The 17,987-nt window shown below is 38.6% G+C and overlaps 1 protein-coding gene across 1 annotated transcript in view; it reads right to left on the bottom strand.

Moving 5' to 3' along the window:
- btbd16 (BTB (POZ) domain containing 16) overlaps nt 1-17,987 on the bottom strand; it is a 195,675-nt gene that overhangs the window by 143,473 nt on the left and 34,215 nt on the right. The window contains exons 4-6 of the mRNA XM_039769245.1: nt 11,949-12,054; nt 9,318-9,397; nt 6,618-6,734 (exon numbers count right to left, since the gene is read on the bottom strand). Of these exons, the coding sequence (XP_039625179.1) occupies nt 6,618-6,734; nt 9,318-9,397; nt 11,949-12,054 (303 nt within the window). The remainder of the gene's footprint in view (nt 1-6,617; nt 6,735-9,317; nt 9,398-11,948; nt 12,055-17,987) is intronic.

The following is a 17,987-nucleotide window of genomic DNA, read 5'->3' as shown; positions in this document are numbered from 1 at the left end:
TGAGGACTGGACTCAACATTACACTGAAAATTAAAGTGAAAAATTGAAATTACAAGCTGATCCAACTTGGGTGAATTTCATCACGGCAGCTCATAATGTGACTCAGTAGTGTGTAAGGACCCCACATGCCTGTATGTATGCCTGTATACATGCCTGTATGCACTCCTGACAACATCTGGACATGCACCTGATGAGATGACATATAGTGTCCTGGGGATCTCCTCACAGACCTGGTGCAGAACATCAGTAAGCTCCTGGACAGTCTATGGAGCTACTTGTCGATGTCGGATTCACCAATACATAATGTCCCATAAGTTTTAAATTGGATTTGGGTCTGGGGAACATATGGGCCAGTCAATGGCATCAATGTCTTTGTCATCCAGGAACTGCCTACACACTCTAACCACATGAGGCCAGGCATTGTCATGTACCAGGAGGAACCCAAGGCCCACTGCACCAGCATAAGGTCCTAAAATGGCTCTGCGGTTTTCATCCCGGTACCTGACCTAGACCTAGCATGTGGAGGTCTGTGTGACCCTCGAAGGATATGCCTGCCCAGACGATCACTGCCAAACTGGTCATACTGGATGATGTTGTAGGCTGTATTAACGTTCACCACAGTGTCTCCAGACTCTTTCACATTTGTCACATGTGCTCAGTGTGAACCTGTTTTCATCTGTGAAGAGAATGGGGTGCTAATGGCGGAGGTGCCAATTGTGGTATTCTCTATCAATACTGATCAAACTGCAAGTTGATGGGCTGTGAGAACAGGTCACACTAGAGGACGATGGGCCCACATGCCACCCTCATAGTGTCTGTTTCTGCCAGTTTGGTAAGAAACATGCACACCAGTAGCCAGCTGGAGGTGATTTTGCAGGGCTCTGGCAGTGGTCCTCCTGTTCCTCCTTGACCAAAGGAGCAGATACTGGTCCTGCTGCTGGGTTGATGCCCTTCTACGGCCCTGTCCAGTTCTCCTCATGTAACGGCCCATCTCCTGGTATCTCCTCCATGATCTTGAGACTGTGCTGGGAGATACAGTAAACCTTCTTGTGACAGCAGGTATGGATGTGCCGCCCTTGAGGTGCTGGACTAGCAGTGCAACTTGAATCATCTGTTGGTACCTCCTCATTCTACCAGTAGTAATAAGGACACTAGCAAAATGCTAAACTAGAGAAGAATCAGTCAGGAAGGACAAGGAGAGAGCAATTGTCTGTGGCCACCACCTGCAAAACCATTCCCATTTTTCAGGGTGTCTTGCTGTGGCCTCTCCAGTGCACTTGTTGTCACTTTCATTTGCACCAAATCAGGTGAAGTTGATTCACAATCACTTATGCTTCCTAACTGGACAGACTGATATCCCAGAAGCTTAACTGACTTGGTGTTAGACTGTGATGATTAAGTGTACCCTTAATTTTTTTGAGAAGTGCACTTACCTCAGGAAGCCGAAGTGCAGACAGTACCGCAAAGCACCCACAAGGTTAACGACCAAAACACATATATGCTTGTCACAGCCATTTGATCAGCGCATTGATATTTTCCTAGTCAATGAGTCACAATGTTTGGTCAGTGTTGTATAACTAACAATGTCGCAGCAGAAGATGTGAGACTCTGTTGATAGAAGAAGAAGTCTGCCTGCTATTACTGACTTTAAGAGGAAGAAAAGGGGAAGGTGGAGTGTCAGACCTATTGACCCTCAGCCTCACAACCCCCCATTCGGTAAGTGCTAACTAAGCATTTCATGAAGAGGTGTACAGAAGACACTTGCATCATCACATAACAGAGTGCCAAGTTAAACAGAGTGGCTTTATTTGTCAAGAATAATATAGACGGGCCTTGAAGAGATTACTTTCAGTTGTCACTTTTTTTTTGGACAGCTGGCTGCATTCCAGATCGACTGCCGTTTGCCATTGCTTAATATAAACACTGCAAGGCCTGTTCATTTTCATGGCTGAAAGTTCAAGGACAGTTAAGTTGTAAAGAGATGATTTCTAGTACTCCAGGTCAAAGGAGTTAGCCACTCTCCATTTGGAGGCCAAAGCCAGCCTCGAGACAAGAGTTTATGCTGAACAGTGGAGTGAGAGAGGGGGAAAAAATCCAGAAAAAGAAAGATGTGAGGGGAAAAAAGAAAATAAGAATAAAGAATAAAAGTGAGAGAACTGATGACTCATAATTAAGTTGGAGTCACAGGTCCAAAATATGTAGAGAAATGCTCCAGGGCTTACATGTATGAGAACAACTCTGCCAGACTCATCAAGAGATTTGATTTATGACAAATTAAAATTACAGTAGGGCTTGGGGCAAGGCCTATGGCAAAATGCTCACAGGAACAGGTATGTTGATTATTCAGATTTTTTGATAACGGCATGATATTTTTAAACGTAATTTTTTAATACAGTTTAATATAGAATGGAAGATCATATTTGGCTGACTTTGAGGACGCTGTGCACAATTCAGCATATAACATATAACAGCATAGCTACTGGCTTATTAAGGTTAGAAAGGGAACAAGCAAATGCTGTATGATGAGAAGATGATGATGGAGGGAATGTGATGACAGAGAAGACTCCATCCATCTTCAGTTAGAGATAAAACAAAAAGAAAGAGGAGAGAATAGAGAACCAGGATCTCAGCGAGCCTTATGACATCCAAAATATCTCCAAAAGTATTACTGACTTGATATACTCAGGGTGAGAAGCAAGCAGAGGATCCACAGGTCTGAAAAACCTCATTATTAAAAAACTTGAGTGGGGCAGTGCCATTTTGGGTTTGGGTTCATGACACCCTCCAACTAATTCTATGTTTTTAATGTGCAGGGCATGGTAGGCCCCAGACAGAGAAGAAGGTACTTTATCTTCAAGGAAGTAAAAGGAAGGACAGATAAGAAATGGGAGGCAGCCAATGTGGTTTTAAGTGGGAGTCACGAGTGAGGGTTTAGGAGGGTCAATCTGGTTCAATATTGATACAGTTCTTGATCTGGCAGAGAACCTCCCTATGGATTAGGTTGGTATGCTTAATACAATAAATATAGGCAAATATTTGATGGGAGCATAGACCTAACAGAATCTGTACTAGGTCTGACATTTGTTTTAACAATGGGCCAATTGGAAGCCAAAAGATAGCAAGTGAAGGAAACAAAAAGAAAGAGAAGAGCTCCTGTTTTTAAAGGTGACTATGCCCTTTACATAATTACTAATTGCCAAGATATTGAAATGAATTTGCATGACAAGCAGAGGAGTGGAGAGTGGACTCCTATACAATTTAAGAGGAGAGCGGTAGATTTTTTCCAATTAATTTTGACCCTGACACAGCTTCATAACAGTTAAATAATTTAAGAATGTGAAGCAGATCAGATGGAACATTACTAAGTAAAAGTAAGATGTTGTGAGCATATAATGAGGCTTTTTTTGAGTCACCATGTACTTAAATAGGAGAAGATGAATAGAAGTGGGGACGGTGGTGAGCCTTATCAGGTTCCTCTCACAGCATGATTATTTTGTGTGTCTGTTTCTGTACGGTCATTGACATTTTAAAGCTTGTAGTTTTTATGATGCTGCATGTTGCTATACATGTGATGTGCGTGTTTTGCAGTCATGTGATCCTCAACATCATGACAGCTTTGATATATAAGATGGTGATGCACATCTCACATCGTCTAAAGCATGTGAGAGACTAGAAAACAATCATACTCACTTTTATTTCACCACAACCTTGGATTTCAGGTTTTTAAATTAAACTTTTGTTTTGGTGAATGATCTAACGACTTTTTTTTTGCAAAAGACAATGGCCATTCTGTGTCTTTGCCTGTACAGAAACACATCTTTTATCTTCCAGTAATCACTAATAAAACATGCTGGATGAGATGCTCATTAATGTTCTAACCATTGTTCAAATGCAAGGCAATCACATACCTGCCCTTTGCTGTTCACCCTCTTCTTTTGTTGGTTTATAGAGTCTCATATCTAATGGAATTATGTCGTGACTACTTACTTTCATAAGTCTGCCATCTCTCTTGTCTGAATTGCCCTGTGTATACAGCAGAAAATGACAAAAGGAGGGCTATCTATCTGTTCGGATGGCTAAAACAGTGTAGTAGAATTTAATCATTTGTTATATGTAAGCCTTCACAAGTTGTTATATTCTGTTATTCTCTGGGTTTGGTCTGTTCATCCCATTCTCATTAAAAATTTATTCATCTAAGTTGTATTCAACCAGACATTTATTATTGTTTCAATGTATTCATCTTTAAAGTCAACGAAGTGTCTAGTAAAGGACTATATTAAACTTTCCCTATAACAGGCACTTTGCCAATACTGATGAAGTAACTGATACTTTTTCATTGAGCTGTAATGGTAAAACAAGAAATACTATAAATCCATCCAATCACCCATTCCCTAAATTTAATTTCCAATGTGGGGTCACAGAAAGCCACAAAATATCCTGCCAGGGTACAAGCCAGTCCATCACACTGTGCCAGTTAGTTTGTGCACCTTCTCGAAATGTGAAATGGAACCTTAGTATCCAAGGAAAGCCCCAACAAACCCAAGAAGAACGTGCAAATTCCATACAAGTTGTGCTCATGTAAGTAGGCAAATCTGGGCTCTGAGAGCTGTGAGCTAGCAATATTAACCATTGTGCCAACAAGGTGAAGAAGCAGCAGATATGGAAGCATATAATTGACCTTTTTCAGATGTAGTAGATATATATTTGAACAGTATTAGATAGTTAGAAAGATGTGAAAGACATTTGTGATATGAGGGGGTCTATGTCGCGTTCTTCAACACCCAGAAATGACACCAAAGAAGCAGAAATGTCAGGTATATGGCTTCTTTATTAAGAGAAAAAAAAGTCAAGGGAGTAATGGTAATTTGGAGAACTCAAAACCAAAGAAAACAGAAAGCTCTTCTACCTCTCTGGGTGTGATTAAAGTTTAGAACTCGTGTCTACTTGGAGGGGTGGCTCAGCCACTTGCCCACAACAATGTATCAAAATCAACTGTACTCTTGTGTCTTTTGTTGCCCCTAAGTGATCAGACCTTTTAGGCTAGCCAACGCCCTGGTCTATTAGAAGAACAACATGGTCCCAAACATTCTCTTTTGGGGCTGTTGGCCCTCTAATAGGCAGAAAGTGTTACAGCCTGTGGCTTTTCCCTTCTTTTCTTATTCTCTATGCAATGAAATGGCCTGATGACCCTAGCATGTGCTGTTGGGTTGCATGTCCTCTGGCATGGTGAGGAAGCCTTGCACACTTAAACTAAGACTGCAGCTCTCCACTCTCAGGTTGGTGCCCCTGCCTAATTATCGTCTGGGACACACAGTATTCATAATTGGCATACTAGTCCCACTCCAGCCTGTGCATTTTCACAGTGGTATGTGCTAGTTATTAGGAAACAAATGTCATGATCTGAGGTGTGTTTTATTTTTTTTTTTCTAGTCATTAATTGACTTTTAAAAACAAACCAAGGCTTTATTTGGGAAAATGGGCCAATTTAATTTTGTCAAGATACCTTTTTAATAAGGTTTAAAAGAAAAACACATTTTCCAGCAGTGCATTCTGTTTGGTCTACTCACCTAACAGTTCAAGTGGAAGTGTGCAGGGCATAACATCACCTGCGCAGGAGTATAAAGGGCACTTCCTAACTTGTCCGAGGTTGTGGATACAACAAAGAAAGGACTAGCATTCCCATTAGTGTTTTCATCTGATTTTGGACAACAACACTTTCATCTTATGCTTTGGCTCTGGTTATATTAAATTATTTTGCTTTTTGGCTCTTCCACTGAATTTTATGATTTACGATTTTTGTTTGACATCCTGGGCTTGTTTATTATAGTTTTGTCTTCTCAGAATTCTTCTGTGCCTGTTAATACAACCCCAATCTGTCTTCAGATTCCATTCTTATTTAAAAACTGCTGTCACATGACGGAGCTAGTATAATGGCTCAGATGTATTTTCTTTTTTTTAATATTTTGTATTATTCTTTACATATTATTTAGCTATTGAATTATTTTTCACTGTATTTTGTTAATATTATTTTGTTTAGTAATTGTGTTATTATATTGTATGAAATATTATTATATTATTTTTATTATTTATTTCAATCATGTATATTTTTCTTGTTCTCACTGAGTCTATGGGGTGGGGGCCCCTAGTACTTCAACCAGGCCTATATAAGCCTAAAAAGACCTCAGTACTGATTCTGTGGCATTATTATAGACTATTTTTGTTTGGCTCTCTCTTGGACTTTTGAAATTTAACTCCTCTGAGTGCTTTTTTCATATTCTGTTTCAAGGCCTCAGTGGAGCTTTAAAGGCAAATTTTGAAGATGAAGGCCCTGGTTTAAATTTTATGAGCCAAGCAGATCATAAAACCGGACCTTCCCTGAAGCCACTGTGTGTACTGTACATGTGTGTTTGTTTCTCTTCTACTCTCCTAGAGGCTGTCTGGAAGACTCTAGTTTCTCCTGCAATATCCTGGTTGTGTTCCCAGCCCCAGAAACCCTCTTACTATGATAGATAGATAGATAGATAGATAGATAGATAGATAGATAGATAGATAGATAGATAGATAGATAGATAGATAGATAGATAGATAGATAGATAGATAGATAGATAGATATTTACCATTATCCTGGCTTTTAGGCTTGTTAACCGAAGAAAACAGCTCCATCAGTATCCTTGACTTTGTTAAATATGGACAATGCAGTTCCCAGAAACTTCCCATGCACTCAAGGACAATGTCTACAAAACAAGAGAATATCGAATGAATTAGAATTTCAGTGAGATGCTGCATATATTACCTGTCAAGGTGTGGAAGACATCACAGAGAGCTTAATCTGTTAAGTAGGCCTGTGGGATCAATTATGGGCAGTATCTTACTTCAAGTGTCTGTTGTGCTCCATAGGTAGAAAACAGTCTAGGTACATTTGACTTCCAGTACTGTAATTACATCCAGTAAATTAAGCAATGGATTTGTGAGATATGCCACTTACTGTATTTGTGCAGTTCAAGTTTTGTTGGTGATCTGTTTATGAAGTAAAACATCATTTTTCATGAGCCTTTAGGAAACTGTTTTACTAGTCTGTGAATTAACCTTGCTTACATAAACAGTTTTAATCTAGTCCTGTATTAACCTCTAACTCACATCTGACATAATCCAGAGCTGCAGAAAGAAGTAGTTCTCCATCACATGCTTCTGCCTGTATAACCTGGATACTCAGCTGAAAGTGAACAAAGACTAAGCTTCTTTCCCAAAGTTTAATAAATAGAGATTCCGCACCATATCCTGATGGAAACAGGAGGAGAGCATCCTAATAAAAACATGCAGACATGGTGGAGGGGAATATAGTACAGTATCTTTTTATGACAAAGACTACCATGTTAACGGGAGTTGTCAGGAAACACCATAGCTGAAACTCCCTAACCCCTTGGTGTAGGCAACTGAGTGCATGGTTACTTGATATGTGAAGCTTGCACTGGATGCTGTTCAAAAGTACTCTGACTGGTAGGTAAAACAGGCAGTTTTTGTCGAACAGAGATAACAGTTTCTAACATAATTGGGGCCTATGGTAACCAATTCCAGCAAACAAATAAAAATCTCTCATTATTTGTTCTGCATAATCTATATGTCAAGTCATGTCACTGAATGCTCACAACTAGAGTTGATCAATGAAATTCACCAAAGTATTTTTTGCAGTGAATTTGCTAGGTTTGCAGAATTTTTTTCCAGGAAATATACCATGCCTGGCTTGTTTATTCCCTGTGTCCCATGATGCTTTGTGAGACCACTGTGACATCAAAGAGATGTAGCAGCCACTGTTGACTGGGCTTGTAACTACCCAATGTGCACTGCCTGCACTATTTGTGTCATGCATGCACAGAACTTTCACACATGCATACTGTAAGCGTATTCCACCGCAGCTTTTACTGTGCTGCCCAATCTTTGACACATGAATGATGTACATGATATACACGCAGGCAAGATGTCACTGAATGATTGGTTCTCCAGACCTGCATTTAGCTTACCATAGTGAGAATATTATGAAATACTTCACTGTTCAGCATAGATCCATTGTACATTTTGTCTTCACTGCTTGATTAGCACTAGAATTACCAGAGCCTACGAAAAAACTCGTAATTCTGTCCCACCTTAAATTGCTTCTTAAATCCCTTCACACCTCTCCGCCAGCGTCCTTTGTCTTCTAAATGTGCAGATAAAGAGAAGCTAGGAGCAGCCGGCTATTCCATCCCCCCACCAATTTAGAACATGCACAAACTTCTCCAAGCCCATGCCTTGATTGGGTATCTGGGAGTGAAGTGGAGTTTTAGAGTGGAAATAATAGATCATTATTTGGAACACACGCATTTCATGTCTGTTCCGTTTCTACAGTAATCAACACAATGTGTCAACACATTGTTAAAACAGAAACGTTTTTTATATTCTAGTAGTAGATGACAAAATGTAGGCATAAACTATATAATGTATGAAGCCTGAAGTCCAAATAGCAAAGAAACATTTTCATAAAAGGTTCAAAAATAACACAACAATTGCGCTTTTATTCAAAAATATAACTGCAGAAACAAAAAGCCGCCTTAACATGCGACATTGACAGCAGTTTATTATGGCTGCCTCCGTGGTGCAATGGAATCAGTTCTCGCCTTGGAATCAAAAGGTCACGAGTTCGATCCTGCACCACTCTGTTTTGAGAAGTAAACTGCTCTTAGTCTTACTATTTTAGAATAAAAGCATACATTTGATTTCAGTCTGTAACAGCCGGTGCAATTTATGATCGTTGTAAAGGTTAGCTTTTTTTTTTTTAATTCACTTTTCATTCTCTCAGTCGCGTTCAGAATCAATCCATACAACCCCATCTGACACGGCTGTTTTCGCTAAAGACGCGCTATAGCTCTGCAGTGTACCACGATGCATACTAACGCCCCCGGGGTTCTGACACACAAACGCTGGTGAAGCTGCCTTCTTCGTATCTCACCGTCACTTGCTTTTCTTTTTATTCAGTTTTATTGAGTGTTCCTGTCAGTCCCCGCATGTTGCTGTATGCTGTTTCTTTTGTACTCCAGGACATGCAGAGGAAAGAATGGTAAAGAGCAGATATTTTTGATACTGTTTGCTGTTGCCCAGTGTTGGTCACTGTAAGGCCCTATTACATCAGACCCTTTGTTATCTCCATTCTGCATGAAAATACACTTTCTATAGCCATCACTACACACTACATGAGGGAAATAACAAATTAAAAAAGAATATTATTAGGAGGAGTATTCCTTTAAAGACACCACTGAAATGCTAACCACAAAATAGTTACTGACCTGGAGCCATGTTTTTGGCCACTTTTCTTGACTGAACATAAAATAGATCCTCAGGCCTTGGAAGGCCAGGCAGTCTTACACTAAAAGAGTGAAAAAAACATTGACATTAGACAAATTTAAAGAAATTAAATTTTAATCTTTTCTTTATAAGAAATCTGAACAAAATAAGAATGTATATGAATTTAAACTATTGAACCTGCAAAGACAAAAGACTCATTTTTCTTTTGCAAATTAAATAAAAATAAAGTACTTGAGATAAGGTTGAGATAAGGTTTGTCAACATTTATAACCCACATCCCCAGATCACAGCAAAGTAATGTGCACATCAAACTCCATGCAGGAATCTGTATACCTATATTTCATTTCTGAGATTCCATTAAATCAAGCAAATAACTTGTGTACACAAAAAGTTTAAGCAAAGGTTAGCAACAAAGTACAGAAGGACTGATTAGAATCAAAGATAATGCTCCGCCATTTCTCCATTCTCTAAAACAAGTGTAGTCTCTCAGACTCAAAAGCATGTCTGTGTCTGCTCCTCTTCTGTTGCAAAACAGATATGACCATTGTTATTAGCATATAGAAGTAGTGATAGTATCATCAAGTCATTGTATTACTGAATTACTATCTGAAGAAAGAAGTATTATAGCACAGTTTGAGTTCTGTGGAAATATGTGCAGCATTTTCAATTATAATGTGCAGCACACAACATTCTGTGTGACATTTCTGTATTATCTAAAAAGCACGCCATCTGCATTCCTTCTGTCAAAGCTGCTACATACCAAGGACAATGAATCAAGACTAAAATGTTTGTCCTATCTGTTGCCTTTATTTTGACTTGGTAGCTCTGCTAACATTATATTATTTTTGCAAAGTTTGTGCATCACTCTGTGTTTCCTGCATTACACAGAACAAAGTAGTTAAGTATTACAAGTGGAACACTCTTTTTTGTTGCTAAACAGACATGCTCTAGCACTTCTAGGTTACATTGTGTTGATTCGAACACTAACTGAACATTTCAGCACAGCAGAGGGTACTAGGGTGGTGCTGTTGTCCTTGCAACAAAGTGCTTTCATACCTCTGAGCTCCAATGTATTATTTTGGATCCTGAACGCGGTCAAAGCAGTGTGGCTGAAACAAATGTTTATATACAGAATTAAGTCTGGGTGATAGATAGGTGGGCAAAATAATAATATGCATTATCTGTCATTCCAATAAGTGCAGCAGGTTATAAAAATAACATATATATATATATATGTATGTATGTGTGCATTCTCTAATCCAATTCAGAGTCACAGGGATTAACACTACATTTACCAGAGCCTACAAGAAAACTAAATCCGGCCCACCTTAAATCCATTCGCACCTTTCCGTCTTTTTTCCTGTAAATGTACCGATTAAGACAATTCAGTGCAGCAGGAACACTCAATAAAACTGAATAAAAAAAAATAAAGTGACTCTGAGATACGAAGAAGGCAGATTCACCAGCATTTGTTTGTCAGCTTTTATCCCTCCAGATCAGAGAATGTCCAGTTCCATTCCCTCAAAACACTACTCACATCTACAGTTATTCCCAGTTTCAAATAAAAACTAACAGCGTCAGATCCCTAGGACGGTAGTATGTATCGTGATCATGAGTGAGAGAATTAAATGGAAAAAAAAAAAAACGGTAACTTTTACAAGTACAGTACTATAAATGTACACGGTCTGTTACAGACGCAAACCAAATGTATGTGTGTACTGTATAATATTAACAATAAGAGCAGCTCACTACTGAAAACGGCAGATATAGGAGGCAGTGGGGACTGAACCGGGGTCTCTTGATTACAAGTCAGCAAATCTTACCGCTACACCACGGAAGCTGTTGTCTTATCCTTGAACCTTTGTGAAAGTGTTTATTTGATCTTTGGACTTCAGGCTTTACACATTCTATAGTTTATGCCTACATTTTGTAACATCCATCCATCCATTATCCAACCCACTATATCCTAACTACAGGGTCACAGCGGTCTGCTGGAGCCATTCCCAGCAAACAGGGTGCAAGGCAGGAAACAAACCCTGGGCAGGGCACCAGCCCACCACAGATTTTGTAACATTTATTATTATAATATGAAAAAGTTTCTGTTTTAACAATGTGTTTACACAGATTACTGTTGAAACAGAACACACATGAAATGTATGTGTTCCAAATAATGATCTATTATTTCCAGTCTAAAACTCCAGCAGTTCACTACCAGATAATCAAATAAGGCATGAGCTGGGAGAAGTCTGTGCACGTTCTAAGTCAGTGGGGGGATGGAATAGCAGGCTGCTTGCTGCTTGTCTTAATTGGCACATTTACAGGACAAAAGACGCTGACGGAGAGGTGCGAACGGATTTAAGGTGGGCCGGATCTACGAGTTTTCTCGTAGGCTCTGGTAATTTTAGTGTTAAAGTATATCCCAAAAGCTGTGGGTGCAAAACAGAAAATAACCCTTACAAATAACTCTTACATTGGAGCCAATTCAGAGATAGTAATTAACATAACTTGCATGTTTTTTTGGGGTGTGGAAAAAAAACCCATCACAAACCTAACTATGTCCCAATACAGCCTGTTTAAATAATTAAATAAATATAACTTGTTAAACCCCCAACCTTAACTTTGCAGATGCAGGTCGATCCTTTCTTGGAGTTGATGGAACAGTGGAAGGAATGGAATCAGACGATGAGACCTCATCATGCATATAAAAGGGTGAATCAACTAGAGGATAAATTGTGAGAAGTGTTTTAGAGGCATAAAAGAATGTTTGATTCTAGCAAAATAATACTCTTTAAAGATGTTTGTACAGTACAATCTAAAATCATTATGAGGGTCTTCTCTGATCATTAACCAAGACACATTAGGCTTTGAATGATAAATTAGTAAAATCTGTGCTTATTTTTTAAACAAATGCAGTAGAGATAAATGTAGGTAAGTGTATAATTAATAATTCAACAAACTCACTGGATAACTGAATGTGGAACTATATTATCAAGCCAATGTTTCTCTTTTTGCCTATTTTTATCACTGCTCATATCCTAGAATATACATAGCTCATAAAACTCTCAAGTCCAGGAAACTGGTCTGTGGTTTCTCTTTAAAGCATGTGAGATTCACATAAGAAAAGCAAAAAAAAAAAACTTCTTTACACTCATTTGTCTCCCTGTGCAATGGGTAGGTGGCCCACCCACTTACCACAAAACACAATCGCCACCTAACATTCACCCTGCCAGTGAGCCTTTGCTATACCCAACCTTCAATTGGATCTCTTCAATGTCATATTATCATTCTTAGGAGAGGTGTCCAGCTTGAGTTAAGGTTTGCCCATTGCTGGCTGTAGTAGGTTGAAATTTAAACAATCAACATATACCTTAGTGTTAGCGTATGCAGTGCACTATCTGTTAGAATGGATTTTGTAATGCATGAAGTAATAAAATGCATTAAATTCATCATTCCAGCAGAAGGTGCATTATAAACATTTGAAATAATATAATGCATCCCTACAATTGTTTGTGATGCACCACCAGGCAAATACAGTAGAGCACTTTAAAACACTGCTGAAAACACATTACTTTAACATGGCCTTTTTATAACTTCACTTTAACTTAATACTGATACTCTGTATGTTCAATTCATCACAATAACTATTCACAGTGGCTCCAAAATCCATACTGACCCCTACTCTCTCTTCTGTTTCTTTTTCCAGTTTCTTTGCGGTGGCGGCCTGCGCCACCACCACCTACTCAAAGCATCATGATGCACCAACATTGATGGACTGAAAGCCAGAAGTCTACGTGACCATCATCATCAGGTCCTTCCATGAAAACCCTAAATACAAAGAGGACTGTTTGACTTATGTTAGGTAGATTGCCCAGAGGGGACTGGGCGGTCTCTTGGTCTGGAACCCCTACAGATTTTATTTTTTCTCCAGCCTTTGGAGTTTTTTTTGTTTTTCTGTCCACCCTGGCCATCGGACCTTACTCTTATTCTATGTTAATTAATGTTGACTTATGTTTATCTTTTATTGTGTCTTCTATTTTTCTATTCATTTTGTAAAGCACTTTGAGCTACATTTTTTTTGTATGAATATGTGCTATATAAATAAATGTTGATTGATTGATTGATTGACCATTTGGAATGTCAGAGACATAGCAACTGGGCGGGCACACAGATATACAGACACTTATCCTTTTCTTAAAGTGTGTAGATAGATAGATAGATAGATAGATAGATAGATAGATAGATAGATAGATAGATAGATAGATAGATAGATAGATAGATAGATAGATTTTTGTTTTACTGTAAAAAAAAAAAGTCGAAATCACTAAGGATTGCTTTTTTCAACTTCAGACATAAGTTTAAAATCACAACTGATATTTAGCTCTTCACAGGCAGATGAATTGCTGTCTGCAGGGACTGCTGAAGGTACTCTGGTGAGTGAAATTTCATTTTATACCCTGGATCTGAGAAGATGACAAAATGTGAAAGCTTTTAGACAAGCCTCAGGCTCAAAGATGAAACATTATCAAGATGATAGGACCATAATCCTGACAAACTGATTGAAAACTCAGTGGCACAGCTACACTGTTGTATTGTAGAAAATAATGAACAGCAGACAAGGTAGGCTTTAAGGGTCTACACACAATAGGGCAGTTTCAATTGCTGTTAAAACTGCAGTATAAAATAGGAAGTAAAAGCAAAGCCAGGATTAAAATAAGAAATTCTTCCCTAAAATATTTTAATTTCAAAGTAAGTTTTTCATGGGGCCTTTTCTTTAAAATATTAAGTTTAAATTTAAGAAATTCTTCATAGCATAAGGCCTTATTTTATAATGCCATCATGATGATGAGATGTGTCATGCAATGTATATGTCATAACCCTGGCAATGCAAAGTGCAGAAAATGGCTTGTCAGAAACACAAAAAACAGCAACATGGTAGCAACACCAGAAAAATGACAAAACATGTAGAAATAGAATATTAGTATTAATTACTAACAAAATCAATTGCAACTGTATTTAAAGACATCAAAAATATCCCTCACAATTCTTAGGTTAATGCAATTCAATTTTTGAGGTACAAACTAATTAATTACTGTATATTTTATTACATTTTAATGATAGATGGTTAGAGTGGGCTATTGCCATGATGGGTAGTGTTCATATAATTTGATATAATTCCAAATTCTTGCTTCAATTAGGAAGAGATTAAGAGGTGGCATGATTGAAGTTTGAATTCATCAAGAACACGGGGACACATTTGGAAACATGTTAAAGGTAAATTTCGCACAAATGTCAGGAGGTGTTTCTTTACACAGGGAACCACAGACACGTGGAATAAGTTACCAAGTAGAGAGGTAGACTTTAGGGACCTTCAGAACTCAACCTAATATTTTTTAGGGGAGATTAAGTGGCTAGGTGAATGAGATATTCTTGTGAAAATATTTCTAATGTTCTAGCCATATTTTATGCTCCTGAGATTTCTTAATCTTACAGATCTACTGCAATAATCATTAAAGATGTCTTTAATACAATATTTAGGAATAGTGGAAAGTCAGCTGATATTTTTGAAGATAATCCATCTGAAGAAGTAAAAGATAAAACTGGAAATTATGATATGGTCAGAAGTCTTGGATGATGTTACTGATTTTGTCATTTAAAATAAGCTCCTGGATATATAAAAAGGAAAACTAAGAGGAACAGTGAGAAATTGAGCTGTAACATAAACACAAGAAAAGATCATAAACAGTTGGGGTACCACATGTGACAAATGGATAACGGGAACATCTACTGAGGCGCGAGAGCATTTCAATGAAAGGTTATAAGGTAGGGCAAGACAGAAGAGGCAGGTTCAGGATGCTGAAAAGTGGAAGTGACATCTATGGTCTACGTCCATCAATCTTCCACTCTGCAGAGGGAGGAAGAGGACAGGCATTTAGAGACAGTGCCAAGCCATAACTTGGGGACAAATTACCAGCATATGGGCCCTGAAATTATCCCCCAAGTTTGTGTGTGACACAGGCCAAATAAAAATGACTTCTTCAATGTTATGCAATAGCCATATTTGTTTCCTTTCATTTTATGTGATGTTGCTGTGGCTCAGATGTTAAAAATGGCATCATAGTAATAGTTTTAGGATTTTTCATTATAAAACAAATTTGGTTTCGAGCTGTTTTTAAAATTTTTTAGGTGTTGAACTACTTAATTTTAAAGTTAAAAATTTAGAATGAGCAGTCTCAAAACTATGATCACAACAGCTATTACTCCTATTGTACTGATGTCATTAATCCAAAGACTTTAGCTCATCTTCCACAACATTCTTGTTATGATTAAAATGTCATTAAATATTTTATTCTGTAAGTAATAATCAATATATATATATAAATTGAAAGCTGACTGACTGGCTGACTGACTGACAACTCTACATAAACACTCTTTCCTGTTTAGTTAAAACGCTGATGTTTGGCAAGGTGACACATCTAGGCCAGTAGAAATCTGCTAAGAAAGGACATTTTGATATATCAATACAGTATTTAGGGGTAAATCCCCTTACAATAAAAAAATTAAATAGCTCCAAATCTCAAAAACAATATGACTGGTTTGATTGAGATTTGCTGATGTTAAAGAAAAAAGAAAATTAGCAGATATGTTTTCTTTTGTTTCTCAGTGTTTTTCAGTAATAAAGCTGTAGCGAGTGGAGTATTCTTAGGCAGTGAGTACTTTTTTGCTTCAGCTGTGATTGCAGAAAAAAATGGGGCACGCCATTTACACAAATGACAATCACAAGCAGAACAGCTCTACTGTACAAGCTGAGGCTGTAATCATGCAGTGAAATGGGACTGCCAGCGAGTGAAAAAAGGTAGCTATCCTGTGTAAGACAAAGAGACAAGGTGGCAAGCTGCATAAAAATGAGATGTGAAGCTATAACCGAGGCCCATTGTTATTGCAAATTTACTGGGTAAAGCCAAGTAACATAGCTACTTTTTTTAGAAGTTCTCAATTTACAGTGCATCCAGAAAGTAGTCACAGCGCATCAGTTTTTCCACATTTTTTTATGTTACAGCCTTATTCCAAAATGGATTAAATAAATTTTTTTCCTCAGAATTCTACACACAACACCCCATAATGACAACGTGAAAAAGTTTACTTGAGGTTTTTGCAAATTTATTAAAAATAAAAAAACTGAGAAAGCACATGTACATAAGTATTCACAGCCTTTTCTACTGTATAAAGCTCAAAATTGAGCTCAGGTGCATCCTGTTTCCCCTGATCATCCTTGAGATGTTTCTGCAGCTTAATTGGAGTCCACCTGTGGTAAATTCAGTTGATTGGACATGATTTGGAAAGGCACACACACCTGTCTATATACAGTTCATGTCAGAGCACAAACCAAGCATGAAGTCAAAGGAATTGTCTGTAGACCTCCGAGACAGGATTGTCTCGAGGCACAAATCTAGGGAAGGTTACAGAAAAATTTCTGCTGCTTTGAAGGTCCCAATGAGCACAGTGGCCTCCATCATCTGTAAGTGGAAGAAGTTCGAAACCACCAAGACTCTTCCTAGAGCTGGCCAACCACCTAAACTGAGCGATCGGAAGAGAAGGGCCTTAGTCAGGGAGGTGACCAAGAACCCGATGGTCACTCTGTCAGAGCTCCAGAGGTCCTTTGTGGAGAGAGGAGAACCTTCCAGAAAGACAACCATCTCTGCAGTAATCCACCAATCAGGCCTTTATGGTAGAGTGGCCAGACGGAAGCCACTCCTTAGTAAAAGGCACATGGCAGCCCGCCTGGAGTTTGCCAAAAGGCACCTGAAGGACTCTCAGACCATGAGAAACAAAATTCTCTGGTCTGATGAGACAAAGATTGAACTCTTTGGGGTGAATGCCAGGTGTCACGTTTGGAGGAAACCAGGCACCACTCATCACCAGGCCAATACCATCCCTACAGTGAAGCATGGTGGTGGCAGCATCATGCTGTGGGGATGTTTTTCAGCGGCAGGAATTGGGAGACTAATCAGGATAAAGGGAAAGATGACTGCAGCAATGTACAGAGACATCTTGGATGAAAACCTGCTCCAGAGCGCTCTTGACCTCAGACTGGGGTGACGGTTCATCTTTCAGCAGGACAACGACCCTAAGCACACAGCCAAGATATCAAAGGAGTGGCTTCAGGACAACTCTGTGAATGTCCTTGAGTGGCCCAGCAGGAGCCCAGACTTGAATCCGATTGAACATCTCTGAAGAGATCTTAAAATGGCTGTGCACCGACACTTCCCATCCAACCTGATGGAGCTTGAGAGGTGCTGCAAAGAGGAATGGGTGAAACTGGCCAAGGATAGGTGTGCCAAGCTTCTGGCATCATATTCAAAAAGACTTGAGGCTGTAATTGCTGCCAAAGGTGCATCGACAAAGTATTGAGCAAAGGCTGTGAATACTTATGTACATGTGATTTCTCAGTTTATTTATTTTTAATAAATTTGCAAAAACCTCAAGTAAACTTTTTTCACGTTGTCATTATGGGGTGTTGTGTGTAGAATTCTGAGAAAAAAAATGAATTGAATCCATTTTGGAATAAGGCTGTAACATAACAAAATGTGGAAAAAGTGATGCGCTGTGAATACTTTCCGGGTGCACTGTATATTTTTTTTGCACAACTATTT

Source organism: Polypterus senegalus, chromosome 1, assembly GCF_016835505.1.
Source record: "Polypterus senegalus isolate Bchr_013 chromosome 1, ASM1683550v1, whole genome shotgun sequence".
NCBI classification, from domain to species: domain Eukaryota; kingdom Metazoa; phylum Chordata; class Cladistia; order Polypteriformes; family Polypteridae; genus Polypterus; species Polypterus senegalus.
Note: the sequence above shows the minus strand (reverse complement) of the source record. Positions and strands in the feature narration are given on the sequence as shown.